Genomic DNA, 15,316 nt, shown 5'->3' with positions numbered 1-15,316 from the left:
ACTTACAAGCTCTTGGCAGAAAAGGAACACAAACCTATTTATATTTTTAGTTATTCCCAGTGTCTCATTGCTGATGGTTTATTTGTAGTAAAAAGTTTTCTCAGGAACTGTGATAACTAAGCATCAGTACTAAAGTAAAAGCTGATGATCCTTTTGCTAAAATTAAGATAATTTAGCCAGAATGTTAAACTTTCTCTCCATATGGGCAATCTCTAGTTGCTTCTGCAAGACGGTTCTCTGGAATATACCCCTAGACTCTGTGAAGTCATTTTGTAATTGTCTTTTATTCTCTGTGCAGTGATTTCCTAACCTGGTTGTACATCATAATGACCTATGAGGCATTAAAAACAAATTTTCTCAGAACATCCCATCCATAGAATCAATCATCTAGACATGCTAATTTTTATAAGCATTCCCAGAGGCTACTGCCAGCCTGCCCTTTCAGACATTTGGAAACTGTGTTCCTAAAGGGCTGTATAGAGAACACTGAAATGTACATTGTGGTATAGCTTTTGTTGCAGTAAAGGACAGTAACCCAATTGGGCAGATATGTGATCTGAACAGTCTGTTGGGGTATGCTTGCTTATGGCTGGATTAGTCACTCCACAAATAATCCTGATTCCTCTGAGGAAAAAAGCTCTTTGCTAGGCATAATATATAAGTTTACCTGGACCCAGTATCATCCCACTGTCTAGAAACTGCTTTATTTGACTCAGTCTGTCTGAGATTAACTCCTTCTCATTATTTTGTATCTTCCCAAAGTTTAGATTAATTTCCCTTGAGAGATGAGAATGATTATGTTTAAATTATGAAACTTAAATTATTGCTCCAAAATGTTGTTTAATATGCTTTGGTCTTGAAGTAAGTAATGTTGAGGGGTCAGATTCAATCTGAAATCCTGCCAGCATGCCTACATTTCAGGCCCTGGAATCCGTCCTGGTATCTTTTTGTCTTGATCAATTTGCATTCAAAGGTGTGGTAGAGGAAAATTTCCAGCTAGTCCCTGTATGCTAACATATCTACTTAGGAAATTAAAGATTTAGAAATACACAGTGATGGTGGTACAAGCCTCTAAGGCTCTGAGAGGCTTTGGCCCATTCCTCCCCTAACTGATACAAAAACAGTCCCAGAGAGTGACTTGTCCAGGCCTACGTAAGAATTTAGTTAGCAGAGCTGGGGTTCCAGCTTAGATCTTCTGACTCCCCGTGTAGTTTTCTTTTCCTGTTATATACCATGCTTCCTGTGGGAATTAGAATACAGCAATTGTAGAAAGACAACTCCATATTTTCAGTGAGCATCATAAAGTAAAATTAATCCATAAACAATTCCCCAATCACTTTAATCATCATTTCAACACTTGTTTAATGTTTGTATAGTATGAACCTGTTTAAAGAAAGTCAGCTATCATAGTTAAATAAATAGAATCCTGTGTTCTGAGACATTCCTTTGGTGGATGTGCAGTTAGTTTCTGGTTACACTTAAGCAAATTTAATTTCAATTCCTACCTTCTGTTTAGGAAATTGATAAAATTTAATATAATATATATAGCTTACATCTGGTTCCTTCTTTCACTTCTATAGATGTGTTTTAATTCAGTTTGACCTTACCATCTGAATTCTTGCCTTTGTCTTTTATTTTTAGAAGATGGTTTTGCATGTGGATCTGGGTTGAATGCTTCTGAGTATCTGAAGCTATCTGTTAATGAATTTGCTTTTTTATGTACTTATTTTCCAGGTCAAGAGCAATCTGAATCCAAATGCAAAGGAGTTTGTTCCTGGGGTGAAGTACTAAAATATTTGAGTAGACGGGGCCCTCTTTTGGTGGATGTAGCACAATTTCCACACTGTGAAGGCAGTATTAGAAGACTTAATTGTAAAAGCTCTCTCTTGTCACTGTGTTACACTTATGCATTGCCAAAGTTTTGTTAGTCTTGCATGCTTAATAAAAGTGCTGAGACTGTTATTAAGTAAAAAGCTGTCAAACATTTACTGAGAATAGAATTGGCCCCATGGCTTGAAGTGAAGACAGCAAGGAAAGAAGCACCAGTCAAGTTGTGTCAAAGCACCAAATTAAATGATCTCTAAATCTAAATTAAATTCTAATTGTTAAGTGAGTTCCTCAGTTCAGACTTAAATTTGCATTTGTTCCCATCAAAAAGAATCTCCTTTTTCTGAAGAAGGCTTGCTGGTTAATTGAAATAGTTCAGTATAGACATTTAAGTATGTCTTTAGTTACTGAGGTTACAAGGTAGTGAACCTAAATCTCCTGGCTTTTATGGGGTGTTATCGTGTAAGAAAATACTGAATTATCCTATTGTTACATCTAAGAAAGTATGTGATTTGAGAATTCCATCTTTTCCTAAGGAGTCATTGCATCATAGCTATTACTTGTGTAAAATCTAACATTTGACCAACCCGTAATTCAATTGAACAAAGAAATTGTTACATATGATTTGAGTGGTGCTTTTCCTTGCTTTGTTAACCATCACTACAATAGTCTGCAGCACAACTTTTCTTTTAACAAAGCTAGAACAGTTTTGGCTTCTTAAACTTCTTATTTGGGTAGGTTAAGCTGCCATACGTGTTCAGTGTGAATAGTGTTTAAGTTGAAAATATTGTAAAAAAATTATATTTTTTCAAAAATATTTAAAAAAATAAATAATAGTAGAACTGAGCTGCTGATGTTTGTGTTTATTGGTGTTGAAATACGGACTCTTAAGTGGGTGTACTCACTTTAGTGTGGGCCCAGTCCCTCAGGACAGCCCTGTTGGCAAAATTTGCTGAGAGCGCAAGCTTTATTAGACTCCATAGTGTCAAATGTGTTGTTATATATCTGTCCAAAATATAGCAGTAAAATAAATCCCGTAGCCCACCTCGGTCACCTCAGGCTGCAGCGTCAAGGCAATCATATAGATCCATGTTAAGAAACGTTCTGGCTGGCCAGTATGTTGGTAACTTTAGTATAAGCTCCACTGGCTTCTGCCCTTCACAAACCATTGCTGCTCTGATTGGCCTGGTTTGCTGTTTGGATTCACCTGGATCTTCCCCTATTTCACTCTCACAAACTAATTTATAATCTTTATTTGGGATAGGCTGTCGGTCAACGAGCAATTTCCTGGTTCCACATACAGTTCTGCCTCTTGGCCCTATTCTTAAATTTGGAGGGCTCAAGATTAAGAAGGCCATCTGGTCAGCTCTGGTTCACATTTTCCCTATGGTCCTTTGATGTCAGTACCTGTGCCTGATGTTTTTTTAATGACTCCCTTACTAAGCTAATAAACAGGCAGGTTTTTTGAGACTCTGAAGTAGATGATGCTGTTTGGCTCTTGTTCTTTTTGGAGCCACAATACCACCAGCCCCGCTCTGTTCTCTACTAGCTCAGTACACAAGTGACACAGCAAGCTGGCAAGTATGTAAGTGTTAGAGACCATTTCTCTAAGCCTAGATGGGTGGGCAGATGAGTTCATTTCCACATACTGCCAGGTGATCATCATGCAATATAATTAGAGGTTATAAACTTGAGTAACCTAATGATGAAGAGCAAAGACTGACCAGACTTCCTGAATTTGAGTCTAGTGGTTGTGGTTAAGTCCCTTAACCCTTCTGTGCCCTAGTTTCCACCTTGTTAAAATGGTAGTGACAGTAGTATCTATCTCAGGAGTGTATTTAGCTAATACACATCAAGTACTTGAGACCATCCCCTGGTACAAAGTAATAAATCACTTACTAGAGCTTTCTATCATGGAGTCATCTAAGCTAAGCTCTCACCTTGTTGGAACTTGTCCGTCTGTGGCAATGTGCACATTAAAACTACGTTTTTTTTTAAGACCTTGAGATGACATCACCCCATCAGGGCCTGTATGGCATAGTTTTAGGGTAACTGAAATAATTTTGTAGAGGTTTTATTACAACTATTGAGACAGAGCGCTTTACGTGAGAGAATTTTTAATATTCTTATACTTCTGTCAGTCATTTCTCAACCTTTTCCATGTCATGAAATATAATTTATCATACTAGATGAGTTTGCCTATAGCTGCAGTTTATGACTCACGGGCTCCAGGTGACCCAGTATCAGTTCAGATACCCAAAGGCCAAAGGGATCAATATTTCAGCATACTTTTAACCTCCTACACAGTTAACGGCCCACTCTTGTTGGTAAGTTCCACTGTCACTGTAAAATCCAAAGGCCAAAGGATCAATATTTCAGCATACTTTTAACCTCCTACAGGGTTAATGGCCCACACTTGTTGGGAAGTTCCACTGTCACTATAAAATGGCTAAGGAGTTCCACAAACATAGTGACTTTTTACCCAGTCTGCCTTTCCATTGAAAACGTTCAAATAGGTCACAAAAATGGAAACTTGAGTAGTTGTCTCTTTGGTTAAAGCATAAGAATGTTGTGGTTTTCCAACCCTCCCACAAAAGCCATAGACTAACACACAGTCCTACCTTTGCTGGGAGTAATTTTTCAGACCTTGGTGTACACGGTTTCTGCGTTTTCTGGGATATCTTCTGGAACTGGAAGCTGGTTTTTTGACCTTGAAGGAAATCCTTTGAAGACCGGGCAGATAGGAATGTATTTCAGAAAGGCAGTTCTTTTTACCATGCTCATCCCAATGGGAAAGTCATAGCTTTTCAGGCTGGAAGACATCTCACTGTCAGCATGGGCCCCAGCTTTCCACTGTATCAGACCTCGTTCTTCTGGGCTTCCTGCAAGTGGACAACGGGGTCACCAGAGCCAACAATCCTCCGCTACCTCCCCTCCCCATAACCTAGTCATGAGGGAAGAATTCCAGAGTTATCTTGATTCTCAGTTTTCTGGTCCTGCAAAGTTGAATCTATGATCTCAGCTCCTAACTTGCCTAGAGCTCTAGAGACCCCTTAAAGATACCAGTTATACATAATCAACATTGCATATCTACAGTGTTCCATAATGCTCTGTGCTTAAGTGCTTTAAATTCATTGTCTAATTTCTTTGAAACATTGGTGGGAGGTATATATGTACTATTATACAAAATTACATGATGAAGAAGGTTAAGTAATTGTCAGCCTTCACCTTCAGTGTGGGGCTGGTATTTGCTGGGCCAGTGGGGACCAAGTGGTGCCCAGACTGCTGTGGAGGTAGGAAGGTATATTTTGAAATACCATAATCAGTATTAATATTCAGTATTATGATTCTGCATTTGGAAAATAAACTGTAATACAAACCTCAGAAAGTCAAGCTAAGTAAAATCTTTGTTGGTGGTAGGGATACACGAGATTTTTCACAAATGGGGGAAAGTAGATATGGGAGGGATTTGTGAATTCTCTGAGGTTTTCACAAGAGAGATGAGGTTGAAGACAAGTAAGTAGAAATTTAGTGCAGAGATTTCCACACACTGGCAGCCCAGGCTGAAAAACCCCGTGAGTAGAGAAACCAGAATTATCCCAAAATCTCAGAGAAGGAGGCACTGAGGGTGGGCTGGGATGCTCGGGAGAGGCCACTGGAGGAGGCGCTGTCTGAGCTGGGCCTGGTTGCACAAAGAACAGATGGCAGAGGAGCTGGAGCTGTGGCACCAGACTGGGGCGTCTCAACCCCACTCCTCACCACTGCCGGGACACAACCGCCAGTGCGTGCTCCCCACCTGCCTTCCAAACCCCTCCCTGTGGTGCCTTCAACTCTTGTCCACATTCCAGTCTCCTTGGCCCATCCAGAATCATCCAGGAAGCACTCTGGATGACTCAAGCCCAGGCTCATTCACTTACTGCTCTAAATTGCTTTCAACTCGGTTTTCACTTTCTATCTTGTTGGCTGACTTTTTGCCCTTACGTGTCTAACTCACGGCCATACTGGTAGGCTTCAGGAGCACTTGCTGAACTAAACTTTTTGCCCCTCTAAGGTTGGTCTGTGGGTAGGTAAAGAAGAAAGAGCAAATACAAAGTGGTCTATCCACAAAGTGTACCCATCCCACACAATAAAGCTGTATGACTCCCATTATTGACTGGATTCTGGGCCAGCCAGACCTGGGTTTGAGTCCAGGTTGTGTGACCTTAGGCAAACGATTTAACCACTGTGAGCTTCAGACTCCTCATCGATACATATTGAAGGACTATTACGTACTATGCAGCATAACACATATAATGATTGGCAGGGATGGATTAATGATGGGCATTTGGGTTGAAAGGAATGTGAAGAACTCTGGCACTCTGAGGCTGTTAGCATCTGGGTAGCTTAATCCAGCTGCCCAAATCACAAACCCCTCTACAGCTGCCTGCCCAGATGCCTCCATCTCCCTGGATTCCCAGGGAAGGCCGCCACTCCCCTGTCTTCACACCCACAGGTTGAGCTCCAGGTCTCACCTCAGCTTCCTTTAGAGGGTGTGTGTAGTGGGGGAGTGGGGTGCCATTATCAGGTGCCAAAATCCATCTATTCACTGGACAGCTTCTACCAGGAGCTCCCTCATCTGATGCTATCCAAAATCCCTGAAAGTACCAGGGAGCCCTACCCCTTCCCTATGTAAACTCTAACCCACCAGCTGTGCACAGCCAGCCCAATTCCTGTGCTCAGATTAGACGCTTGTGTCTTCAGAGAGGGGAAAGCAAGTGGAGCCAGCTATGTTTAGGCTGTTAAGTGGCAGCAGATGGAGAGCTATCATCTTGTTTTTCCAATCTCATCTCCGTGGACTAATGCACTCTAGCCCCTGTCTCCACTGAGCTTTCCTTGATCTTACACTTCCCCTGGAACTCTCCAGCAAAGTGGTAGAGTGGCTGGGACACAGACTGTGAACTAACTGCATTGGATAGACTTTATTTAAATCCCAAATTTGCAGTGTTTAAAACCTTCAGTGAGTCACCTAACCCCTGATTCTTTTTCCTCACATAAAATGGCATTGATAGTCCGCCTCACAGGATAGTTTTTGAGGATAAAATGAGGCATTTAGCTCCCTGCCTGACCCGTAAATATTTGGTAAATGCTAACAAGTCTTATTACTAGTCAGAGTACCTGGCAACATTTAGTTTTTATATTTTGGGGGCACATAAACATGGGCTAGGAGGATTCTCAGGGACCCCACAAAGTATCCTCCATGACCCCTGTAAAAAGCCCTGATACCAAAGAGAAATGTTAAGAGCTCTCCTAGTAGCCAGCATGACATCACTGGCATATCTGGAGTGGGTTTTGCCAAAATACTAATGCTACATTCCCACCTGTCCTAAGAAAACAAAGGCACCCCTCAATCCAGTGGCAACCAAGAAATGGCAAGGAAACAATTCATGGGGCCCAGGAATGACTCTCTTAGCCACATCCTCTTCAAGACCAAGAGGAAACTTGGCCTCTATGAGGCCAGTGGTCTCCCTCCAGCCCATCTGTCCCTGCTTCTCCCTGCAGAGCCTGCATTGCACCTGACCTGGCCACAGCTCCGGAGACCTGGTGGACTGCCTGTGAGTCCACTGTGGTTCTCTGTTCCCCTCCCAGGGCTGACTGGTACCTGGCACTGTGTTGTCCAGTATGAAAGCGAGGCACCCACCCACGAACATCTCTGTGGTCAGCAGCACAGTCAAAATCTGGTCCACCTCAGGAACACCTGTGGAACAGGCCAAAGGCCAGTGAACGTGATGGCCTCATCCAGAGAACAGAGCTCAGAGACGCTCCCCACTTGCGCAGCCTGCTGACTTTGTCGAGCAGGTGTGGAGATAGGACAGTACAAAATCCGGACATTCAGGATTATACCCTCTGCCTTTCCCATCCTTGGATTCAAATCTCAGTTTGCTGGTTGCTGCTTGTCCTGCAACAAATCATTTAACCCCTCTCATCTCTAACATGAAGATAGTATGTATCTCATGGAGCTGTTGTGTAAAAGTAAAAGCACATGTATTAAGACACAGAAAATGTGTTAGTAAAGGACAGTTATTAATTAGCCACTTGGCTGCTGACTAACATCCGGAGTTGGGGAGGATTTGTGGCTCTGGCTATGTGGAGCCTTTGAGGGAAGAGGCTATGCTCAGAGTCAAGCCCATCATACCTCCCCCACCCTGCGATGGATAGACTCTTGGGAATACCTGTGTTAATGACGTCCGGGTTGGAGTCCAGGTAATTGGGCAGCGTGAGACCGAAGAACATGGAAAATCCAAGCACGAAGAGGTTGCGAGAGGAGTTCATGTCCACGAACTGCAGGTTAGACAGCCCCACAGCTGTAATCATGCCTGAGGGCACAAGAGAACCGCTAGAGGTTCCTAGCCCGCTGAGTGGGCTCCACTCATTGAGACCACGCTGCGTCCTCAAAAGCATGCGCAACACTCACCAAAAAGGGTGCAGAACATCCCCCCTAGAATGGGGTCAGGGAGTGAGGCGAAGAGAGCCGTGAACTTGCCAATGGTGCCTAGAACTAGCATGATGCCCGCACCATACTGCACCACGCGCCGGCTGCCCACCTGCCAGTGAGCCAGGGGGTGGGGCTATACCCAGAGGACGAGGCTGGGGGGAGGGTTAGTTGCTGGAGGGGAGGGGTGTGGTGGGTGGGCAGGGCCTGTTACAAGAGCAGGGCACGAACGGGTCAGGGCAGGATGTAGGGCGGGACCTAGGCCAAAGTAGGACGGGTTTAGGGTAGGGCCTGTGGTACGTTGAATGGAGGCGGGGCTTTGGGGCGCTCTGGCTAATCCGGGCACCTTGGTAATCCCCAGGACGCCAATGTTGGGACTAGATGAGGTGGACCCGTTGCCCGTGCCCAACAGCCCCGCGATAATGCAGCAGATGCCTTCTGTGAAGATACCCCTGTAAGGAAAGGGCAAGTGGGGGCCTTGATCCGTGCTCTATCCTGGCTTGCGTCCTCCCATTGCCCTGGCCAGATCTCTTGCATCTCTAGGACTGTGCAAACTACAACTAACTATCCATAGTGGTCCCCCACTCCAGGCCAGAGGGGGTCTGGAAGCCAGGATCCCAGGTCTGAAGCTAGTCCCACTGTCCTGGCACTTAATCCTTGGGTGGTTCTGGGCATCAATCTCCTCATCTGTAAGATGCGGACAATAGGAGTACCTGTCTCACAGAGCCATTAATGGATTGCATGAGAGAACGCACACCAAGGGCTAGACACACGGAAGGTTGTCAGTGACTGTAGTTTCTCTAAGACTTTGTTATTCCTCAGCTATTCGCAACAGTAAATGATGGGAGCATCCTCACTTCATAAGTAAGGAGGACCAATCCTGGTGAGTTAGTGACTTGCCCAACTCCTTGTCCCCCTCCTCTGGGGTTCAACTCTGTCCCAATGTTTGCTTCCCGAGTGACCCTTGAGGGGATCAGACATTAGGGAGGGCAGGTGGGCATACCTGTTGATAGCGTGTACTGGAGGGGGTGGTGCACCAGCCAGGCGGGCACAAGCATAGTAATCCCCAATGGACTCAATGATGCCTGCTAATGTGGCACTAAACATTCCCAGGACGGCTGCTGCAGTCACGGTGGGAAGCCCCCACTGACCTGAAGCAACAGGGAGACAGGCGGAGCGATGCAGTGAGTGTTCCTAGCTTGGTCAGGGAGTAGAACAGGCAGTACTTGGGTAGAGCAGCGGGAGGGGTAAAAGGATCTCAGGCTGGGATGGGAGCTGTACAGTTGCAGGAGCTTATTTGGGATCACTTAGTCATAAAGCTGGAGTGAGGCTATGTCGGAATACCCTGGCACTCTGCCTGGAACACTTTAAATGTGCAGTTGATACTTATTATGTCATCAGATGGACTGGGGTCACCAGGAGCCACATTGATGGTCTCAGTTAGAGGCAGAGGGGCCCAGATGGGTTGCTCACAGGGATAAGGGATGCGGATCCAGGGAGCAATAGCCATGATGTCCCCTCGGGCATCTGTTCGTGCCTGGAAGCCATAGGCTGTGGGGTCTGAGGGCAGCACATCCGTCAGGGTCAGCACATAGCAGAGCAGCCACACGGTCATGATGGCTAGCACGATCTGAAGCGAGGGTGGGTGAGGGGTGCACCGAGGGCCCAGGGAGCCCCGTCCAGGCTGACCAGCTAACCCGAGCCCCAGGCCCATGGTGCCCCAGCCCTAGCTCAGACCCTGGCCTCCATTCCTGGCTGGGGCCTCATCTTTGCCTCTAGCTCCCCTACTGCCCTGGCCCTTTCCCCCAACCTTGGCCCTGGACATAGGTCCAGCCCCTGCCTTGGTCCCAGCCCAAGCTGCCTGTCAGCTCCTCACGGGAAACATCTTGAAGATCTGGACGCGGAAGAGAGTGAGGCCCTTTCCCCAGCGGTAGACAGGCAGCAGGAAGGTGAGGTTTCGCAAGTACTGGGAGAAGAGGATGATCAGGAGAATGGAGCTGGGGGCAGAAGCACAAAGAGAAGATGGCTGGTGGGCTGTGCTGGGGCAAGAGCCAAGGCTAAGGGGGCAGGACACGAGGGAAGTGAGGGACTGGGGCTGGGCAAGGACCAGGCCTGGTGCCCACTCACCAAGCTGAGATACCCCAGTGGGAGCCCGCTCGATCGCCAGCAGCTTGGAAGACAGAGAGACCAATGAGGGAGACAGTGGGGGTGACTGTAAGAGGCCCAATGTAACTGAGCAGGGCCCCAGGCAGCCCCATCAGCCCAATCACCACCTCTACCATACTGGACACCATGATTGCACCCTGGACCTGGAAAAGCAAGATCAGCTGTAAGTCACTATGTAGAGGCCATGACATCTACATTTAAAAAAAAAAAAGTTCCAAGGGGCTTGCCTGGTGGCTCAGTGGTAAAGAATCTGCCTCCCAATGCAGGAGACACAGGTTCAATCCCTGGTCCAAGAAGATCCCACATGCCTCAGAGCAACTAAGCCCGTGCGCCACAACTACTGAGCCTGTGCTCCAGAGCCCGGGTACCACAACTACTGAGCCCACGTGATGCAACTACTGAAGCCTGCATGCCCTAGAGCCTGTTCTCTGCAGCAAGAGAAGCCACCCCAACGAGAAGCCCATGCACTGCAACGAAGAATAGCTCCTGCTTGCCGCAACTAGAGGAAAACCCACATAGCATCCAAGACCCAACACAGCCGGAAATAAATAATTATATAAAATTATACAGAAAAAGTTCCTGGACCACATTCTCGCATCTCCCAATTCAGCAGTGGCCTTCTCTTCCATCTAACCACACTCTCAAGTCCAGGCCTCTTCTGCCCCACATGCAAACCCACCTCTCGTATCCGTGGGTGCCAAATATGTGAGGTATTCAGGGGCAGACTCCAGTTACCGTAGATCTCTTCTGTGGGCAGAGATAGGAACACACATGTGGACAGAGAGAAAGTAAAGATGCTGCCCTGAATGGACACGGGACAGCCCCGACCTCCAGGCTCCAGGGATTCCCCTTCCCAGTGCAGACCCCAGAAATGCACCCACCTTCTGGAGGGCATTTCCATCTCTCTAGGGCCAGGATGGCTTTCGCTGGGACCAGAAATGCAAAGGCACTGGCCTGGAACAGCGGCAGCCTGGAAGCAGAGGCACAGAGCCACAGGGACAGGATGGGAGGTGGGGAGGCAGGAACAAGAGACGGGGCGGGGGACCGGCACAGAGAGAGGCACCGGGAGAATCACCGGGACAGAGACACAGAGGAACAGGGGCCGGGGCAGAACAGAGGGAACTCACTGAGGCCTCAGGCCAGACTCGGGGACATTTTGGGTGCCTAAGAAAGAAAACAAATGGAGCCCCTAACCCATAACCTGCTCCCTTTCCCTCTGAGCACCAGCTCCTGCACTGTGACAGGCCATGGGCACGGGAGTGGATAGCTTGGCTCCTGTGTGCAAGCTCTGCTCACAACCTTCCTTCCCACAAACAACCATCCTTAGGCCACCCAGGCCTAGGACTGTGCACAAGGGGCAGGGAGCCCCCAGGAGGACAGGCCATTGAAGGGGCCCGCAAAGGCTCTGGAAGCAGGAGAGCGAGTGGTCCCGATTGCCCAGAGTAAGGCTGAACAGAGGAGAGCCCAGCTAGGCACGTTCCTTTTCCTTGAGGAACTCCCAGGGGTCCAGGGTGGGACCCCAGCCACCTGCCTCTAAGTCTGGCCTGGAAGCCAGAGCAGCAGGTGGGCACAAATAGCAGCTCCTTGTGTCCCACGAGAGCCCTCTGAGACTGCCCCTGCTGTGTGGGTCGCTGCGTGTGTCTATGGGAACGGGGTCGGAGGTACAGGTGGCACATGGGCAGCTCACCGGATGCCCAGTGTGGTCTGGATGAGGGTGGTGATGCCCACACAGGTGAAGATGGTGCCAATGAGCTGGCTGACCATGTACTGGTCACGGCCCACACACAGCGCCTCAGCCAGCAGGAAGGGCACGGCGATGGTGCCGCTGAAGCAGGTCAGGTAGTGCTAGGGGCGGGGGAGAGTGGGGGACAGCATGTGAGGCAGGGCCCAGGGAGCCCACCCGGAAGCAGGGGGGCCTCAGAGCCCTCACCCTGCCTCAGTGGGCCTGAGCCCAGGCCAGCCCCACCAGGGAGCCCACCTGGGACTGATACTCCCATAAGGGACTCCCACAGAGCGACTGCTCACCTCTCTGGGAGTCGCCATCTGCCCCAAGTTACTCCCGCAGCTCCTGTGGGGTGGGCCTCCTCCCTGTCACTGGTGCTCCCCCTGGCGGGTGATGCACCGTCCCTTTCAGGCCCTATCAAGCCTCTTCCCCACCGACTTGGTGACAGTCACTGCTGCTAACCTTAGGTTTCTCTTCCTGTTACCCAGGATGACCTCGTTGGCCAGGGAGGGGGCTGGAATCCTGGGGTGGGTGCAAGGTGGTCGGGGTGGGGGCTGCGCAGGGGGCAGGCCTGGGGAGACGCCCACCTGGAAGCCCAGCAGCACGCACAGGTACCAGGGCGGCACATCTTCGATCTTGTACAACATGTCAAACTTGGGTTCTGTGGACAGGGACGCTGGGGGGTCCCTCGTGGAGGTCCCTGCCGAACCCAGGGACTCATGCTGGGGGCAGCGTATAGAAGAACTCAGCATTGACACCCAGAAAAAGTCCACTCTGCTTCAGAATCAATCAGGTGCCCCGAGTGGCCTGTCTGCTCCACAGATGGGGGCCCTTGCCCTCCCTCAAGCTTCACCTACCCGCTCTCCCTTGGCCTGGCTACACCTGGCTCCCACCTCACGTTGCCTTGTGCAGGAGTGAGTCCACTGTGCTGGCTCCAGGAGCCCCCGGAACCTGGGCCTTCTAGCCAAGGGAATGGGCCCGTGAGTCAGAAGCCTGGAGGTACCCCAGGAAGAGGCCAAGAGGGCTGAAGACCGAGACAGACCCTCTTGGACTCACTCTGGTCCCACCAGTGCCCCGGTCCTTGGAGTGTCCGCTAGTGGGGGGTGGTAGGCTGGCCCCCTGCTCGTTCCAGGCTGGAGTCAGCCAGTCCCAAAGCAGAAATCTCTTTCACCCCCACTGCCACCCCCACCACCTCCCCCAGTTGCCACATTCCACCTAGGACAGTCACTCTTGATCCAGCTCATCAGAACTTTTCTCTCTGCACAGCAGAGAGAGGGAGCAGGCTTGCACAGCACCCCACCCCCACCCACCCCACCCCATTCCCACTCATCCCCCAGCACCTGTGTCTGGCCCTCAGCGTCCTCCCGGGCCCTCATCTTTGGGGCACAGGTGTGAGCCGTTCCTGAGGAGAAGGAGGGATGGCTTTACGAAGGCCAAGGAGGACTTTACTCCACATATCAGGCATTGTTTGAAGTAAATCTGTAACCAGATCTCTATCACTGATTGCGAAAGGAGGGCCCAGGCTGAGGTAACGTATTAACTCTGGCTGTAGTGGGAAAGGCCGCCCAAGCCTCTGCCACACGTACCTCCTGAGCACTCCCTTGCTTGCACCTGAGCCTGGGCACGGGCCATGAGTTTTCCAAGAGAGGGCCAGAGGGAGGGTGAGGAGTGGACGACCTTGGAAGGGTACCAGGCCCTGGGTGAGGTGAGGAGAAAGGGAGTGACCCTGGGCACATATGATGTCACACTCTGAATCAGGCTTTTCTCTACTTATTAATAAGAAGTTAATCATTATCATCATCATAACCCATCTTGTTATTGAGGAATGACTGCGTGCCAAGCAACATCCTTGTATTGTCAAGTCTAACCCCAGGCTCTGGGCTCTATTAACCTGTTTCACAGCTGATGAAACAGATTTAGGAGATGTGATCTGACCAAGGCCACACAGGTCGCAAGGTTTTAGAAAACCATTCCAAAAATTAGGTTTGCCTGAACGCCTAAACCCACTGTATTTATTTCTATATTAAATGTCATGAAGGACTGCCCTCCCCACCACTACCGCTCAGGGTCCCTGAGGCAAAATCAGATAGGCCCAAGGAGCTGCCAGGGCTAGCCCGGTCTTGCCTGTCCTCTGTGTCAGGACAAGGATTCCTTTCCTTCCCTCCTAGCCAGGACCAGCTGTGTGATCTGTGCGACCCAGTGCAAAACCTGGGACCCCTGTTCCAAAAGTGTTATAAATTTTAAAACAGCAACAGCAGAGCATTAAACCAAATTGGGGGGTGCCTTTCTAAGCGTCAGGCCCTGTGTGATGGCCACACAGCCCCTGAAGCAGCCCTGGGCCGGACCATCTTCCCCACCTAGGGGTTGGAGAAAGCCCAGGGGTTGAGGCTCTAGGCCAGCGGGGGCTGAGCCCGAGGTCCCTTCCGTGCCTTCCCAGCCCCCTTAGGGTCCACCTACTTCTGGGTCGCTGTGCCCACGGCCAGGGCCTGCCCCGAGGGCTCCCAGGCAGCATCGCTGTCCAGCTGGGTAGCAGCTTCATGTCACAGCCCTGAATCCAAAGGCTTGTCCAGCCTCCAGCCCGTTGCTCCAGCCTCCAGCCCGTTCCTCTGCCTGCCTGTCCTCTCCTCTCCCTTCTTGGCTACTGCTCCCAGGTTCCCAAAGTTGTCTGACCAGTTCAAAGCCTGTACTCCTCAGCACTTTCCTCCCCACCCTCTTTTCCTCGGTACTCCCTAGGGGGCTGGAGAGACAGCCCCACCCTTTCCACACACTGTCCTTTGGTCATTCAAGTCTACCCAAACCACATACCACACACACACACGGAGACAAGACCGGCAAGTTGCACATGATCTGAGATACACAGTTGCACAAACGCACCCAGAGTCTGATGCAAAGTCTAAGTCACTTCACACAGGACCACGCAGGTCCACATCACGGCTCCCAGCTCCACACCTGCTACTTCTGAAGCCTTAGCCAATGCCTTGGACCCTGGCTCTCCCTGGGCTTTAGGGTTCTCTCCTGAGGGCCAGGGGAGGGGCTTCAGGCAGTGGAGAACAGGTGATGGAACACAGAGCGCTGGGCTGCAGGGCAGCTCAAGGAAGCCACAGTAGTCAGGGCCTGCCCGGGACACCCCC

General features: G+C 49.5%; 2 protein-coding genes across 8 annotated transcripts in view; one reads left to right on the top strand and one right to left on the bottom strand.

Annotated features, from left to right (window-relative positions):
• Nucleotides 1-2,673, top strand: part of PAIP2 (poly(A) binding protein interacting protein 2) — a 17,255-nt gene extending 14,582 nt beyond the window's left edge. Inside the window, exon 4 of the mRNA XM_018050312.1 lies at nucleotides 1,735-2,673. Within this exon, the coding sequence (XP_017905801.1) occupies nucleotides 1,735-1,791 (57 nt within the window). The 3' untranslated portion in view covers nucleotides 1,792-2,673. The remainder of the gene's footprint in view (nucleotides 1-1,734) is intronic.
• Nucleotides 1-15,316, bottom strand: part of SLC23A1 (solute carrier family 23 member 1) — a 25,081-nt gene extending 9,765 nt beyond the window's left edge. The window contains exons 1-17 of one of the 7 annotated variants that reach the window (XM_013965599.2): nucleotides 14,643-14,725; nucleotides 13,772-13,881; nucleotides 13,526-13,587; nucleotides 12,773-12,907; nucleotides 12,150-12,307; nucleotides 11,344-11,432; nucleotides 11,142-11,209; nucleotides 10,424-10,605; nucleotides 10,173-10,293; nucleotides 9,770-9,926; nucleotides 9,300-9,447; nucleotides 8,643-8,748; nucleotides 8,279-8,408; nucleotides 8,037-8,180; nucleotides 7,466-7,561; nucleotides 4,449-4,709; nucleotides 745-1,240 (exon numbers count right to left, since the gene is read on the bottom strand). In XM_013965599.2, the coding sequence (XP_013821053.1) occupies nucleotides 4,468-4,709; nucleotides 7,466-7,561; nucleotides 8,037-8,180; nucleotides 8,279-8,408; nucleotides 8,643-8,748; nucleotides 9,300-9,447; nucleotides 9,770-9,926; nucleotides 10,173-10,293; nucleotides 10,424-10,605; nucleotides 11,142-11,209; nucleotides 11,344-11,432; nucleotides 12,150-12,307; nucleotides 12,773-12,907; nucleotides 13,526-13,587; nucleotides 13,772-13,817 (1,884 nt within the window). In that variant the 5' untranslated portion in view covers nucleotides 13,818-13,881; nucleotides 14,643-14,725 and the 3' untranslated portion in view covers nucleotides 745-1,240; nucleotides 4,449-4,467. Of the gene's footprint in view, nucleotides 1-744; nucleotides 1,241-2,235; nucleotides 4,171-4,448; nucleotides 4,710-7,465; nucleotides 7,562-8,036; nucleotides 8,181-8,278; nucleotides 8,409-8,642; nucleotides 8,749-9,299; nucleotides 9,448-9,769; nucleotides 9,927-10,172; nucleotides 10,294-10,423; nucleotides 10,606-11,141; nucleotides 11,210-11,343; nucleotides 11,433-12,149; nucleotides 12,308-12,772; nucleotides 12,908-13,042; nucleotides 13,146-13,525; nucleotides 13,665-13,771; nucleotides 13,882-14,642 lie in introns of those variants that run through there. The other 6 variants (XM_018050310.1, XM_005683010.3, XM_018050309.1 and 3 more) reach the window with 6 other exon arrangements.

The sequence above is a fragment of the Capra hircus genome, chromosome 7 (assembly GCF_001704415.2).
Source record: "Capra hircus breed San Clemente chromosome 7, ASM170441v1, whole genome shotgun sequence".
Classification (NCBI taxonomy): Eukaryota; Metazoa; Chordata; class Mammalia; order Artiodactyla; family Bovidae; genus Capra; species Capra hircus.
Note: the sequence above shows the minus strand (reverse complement) of the source record. Positions and strands in the feature narration are given on the sequence as shown.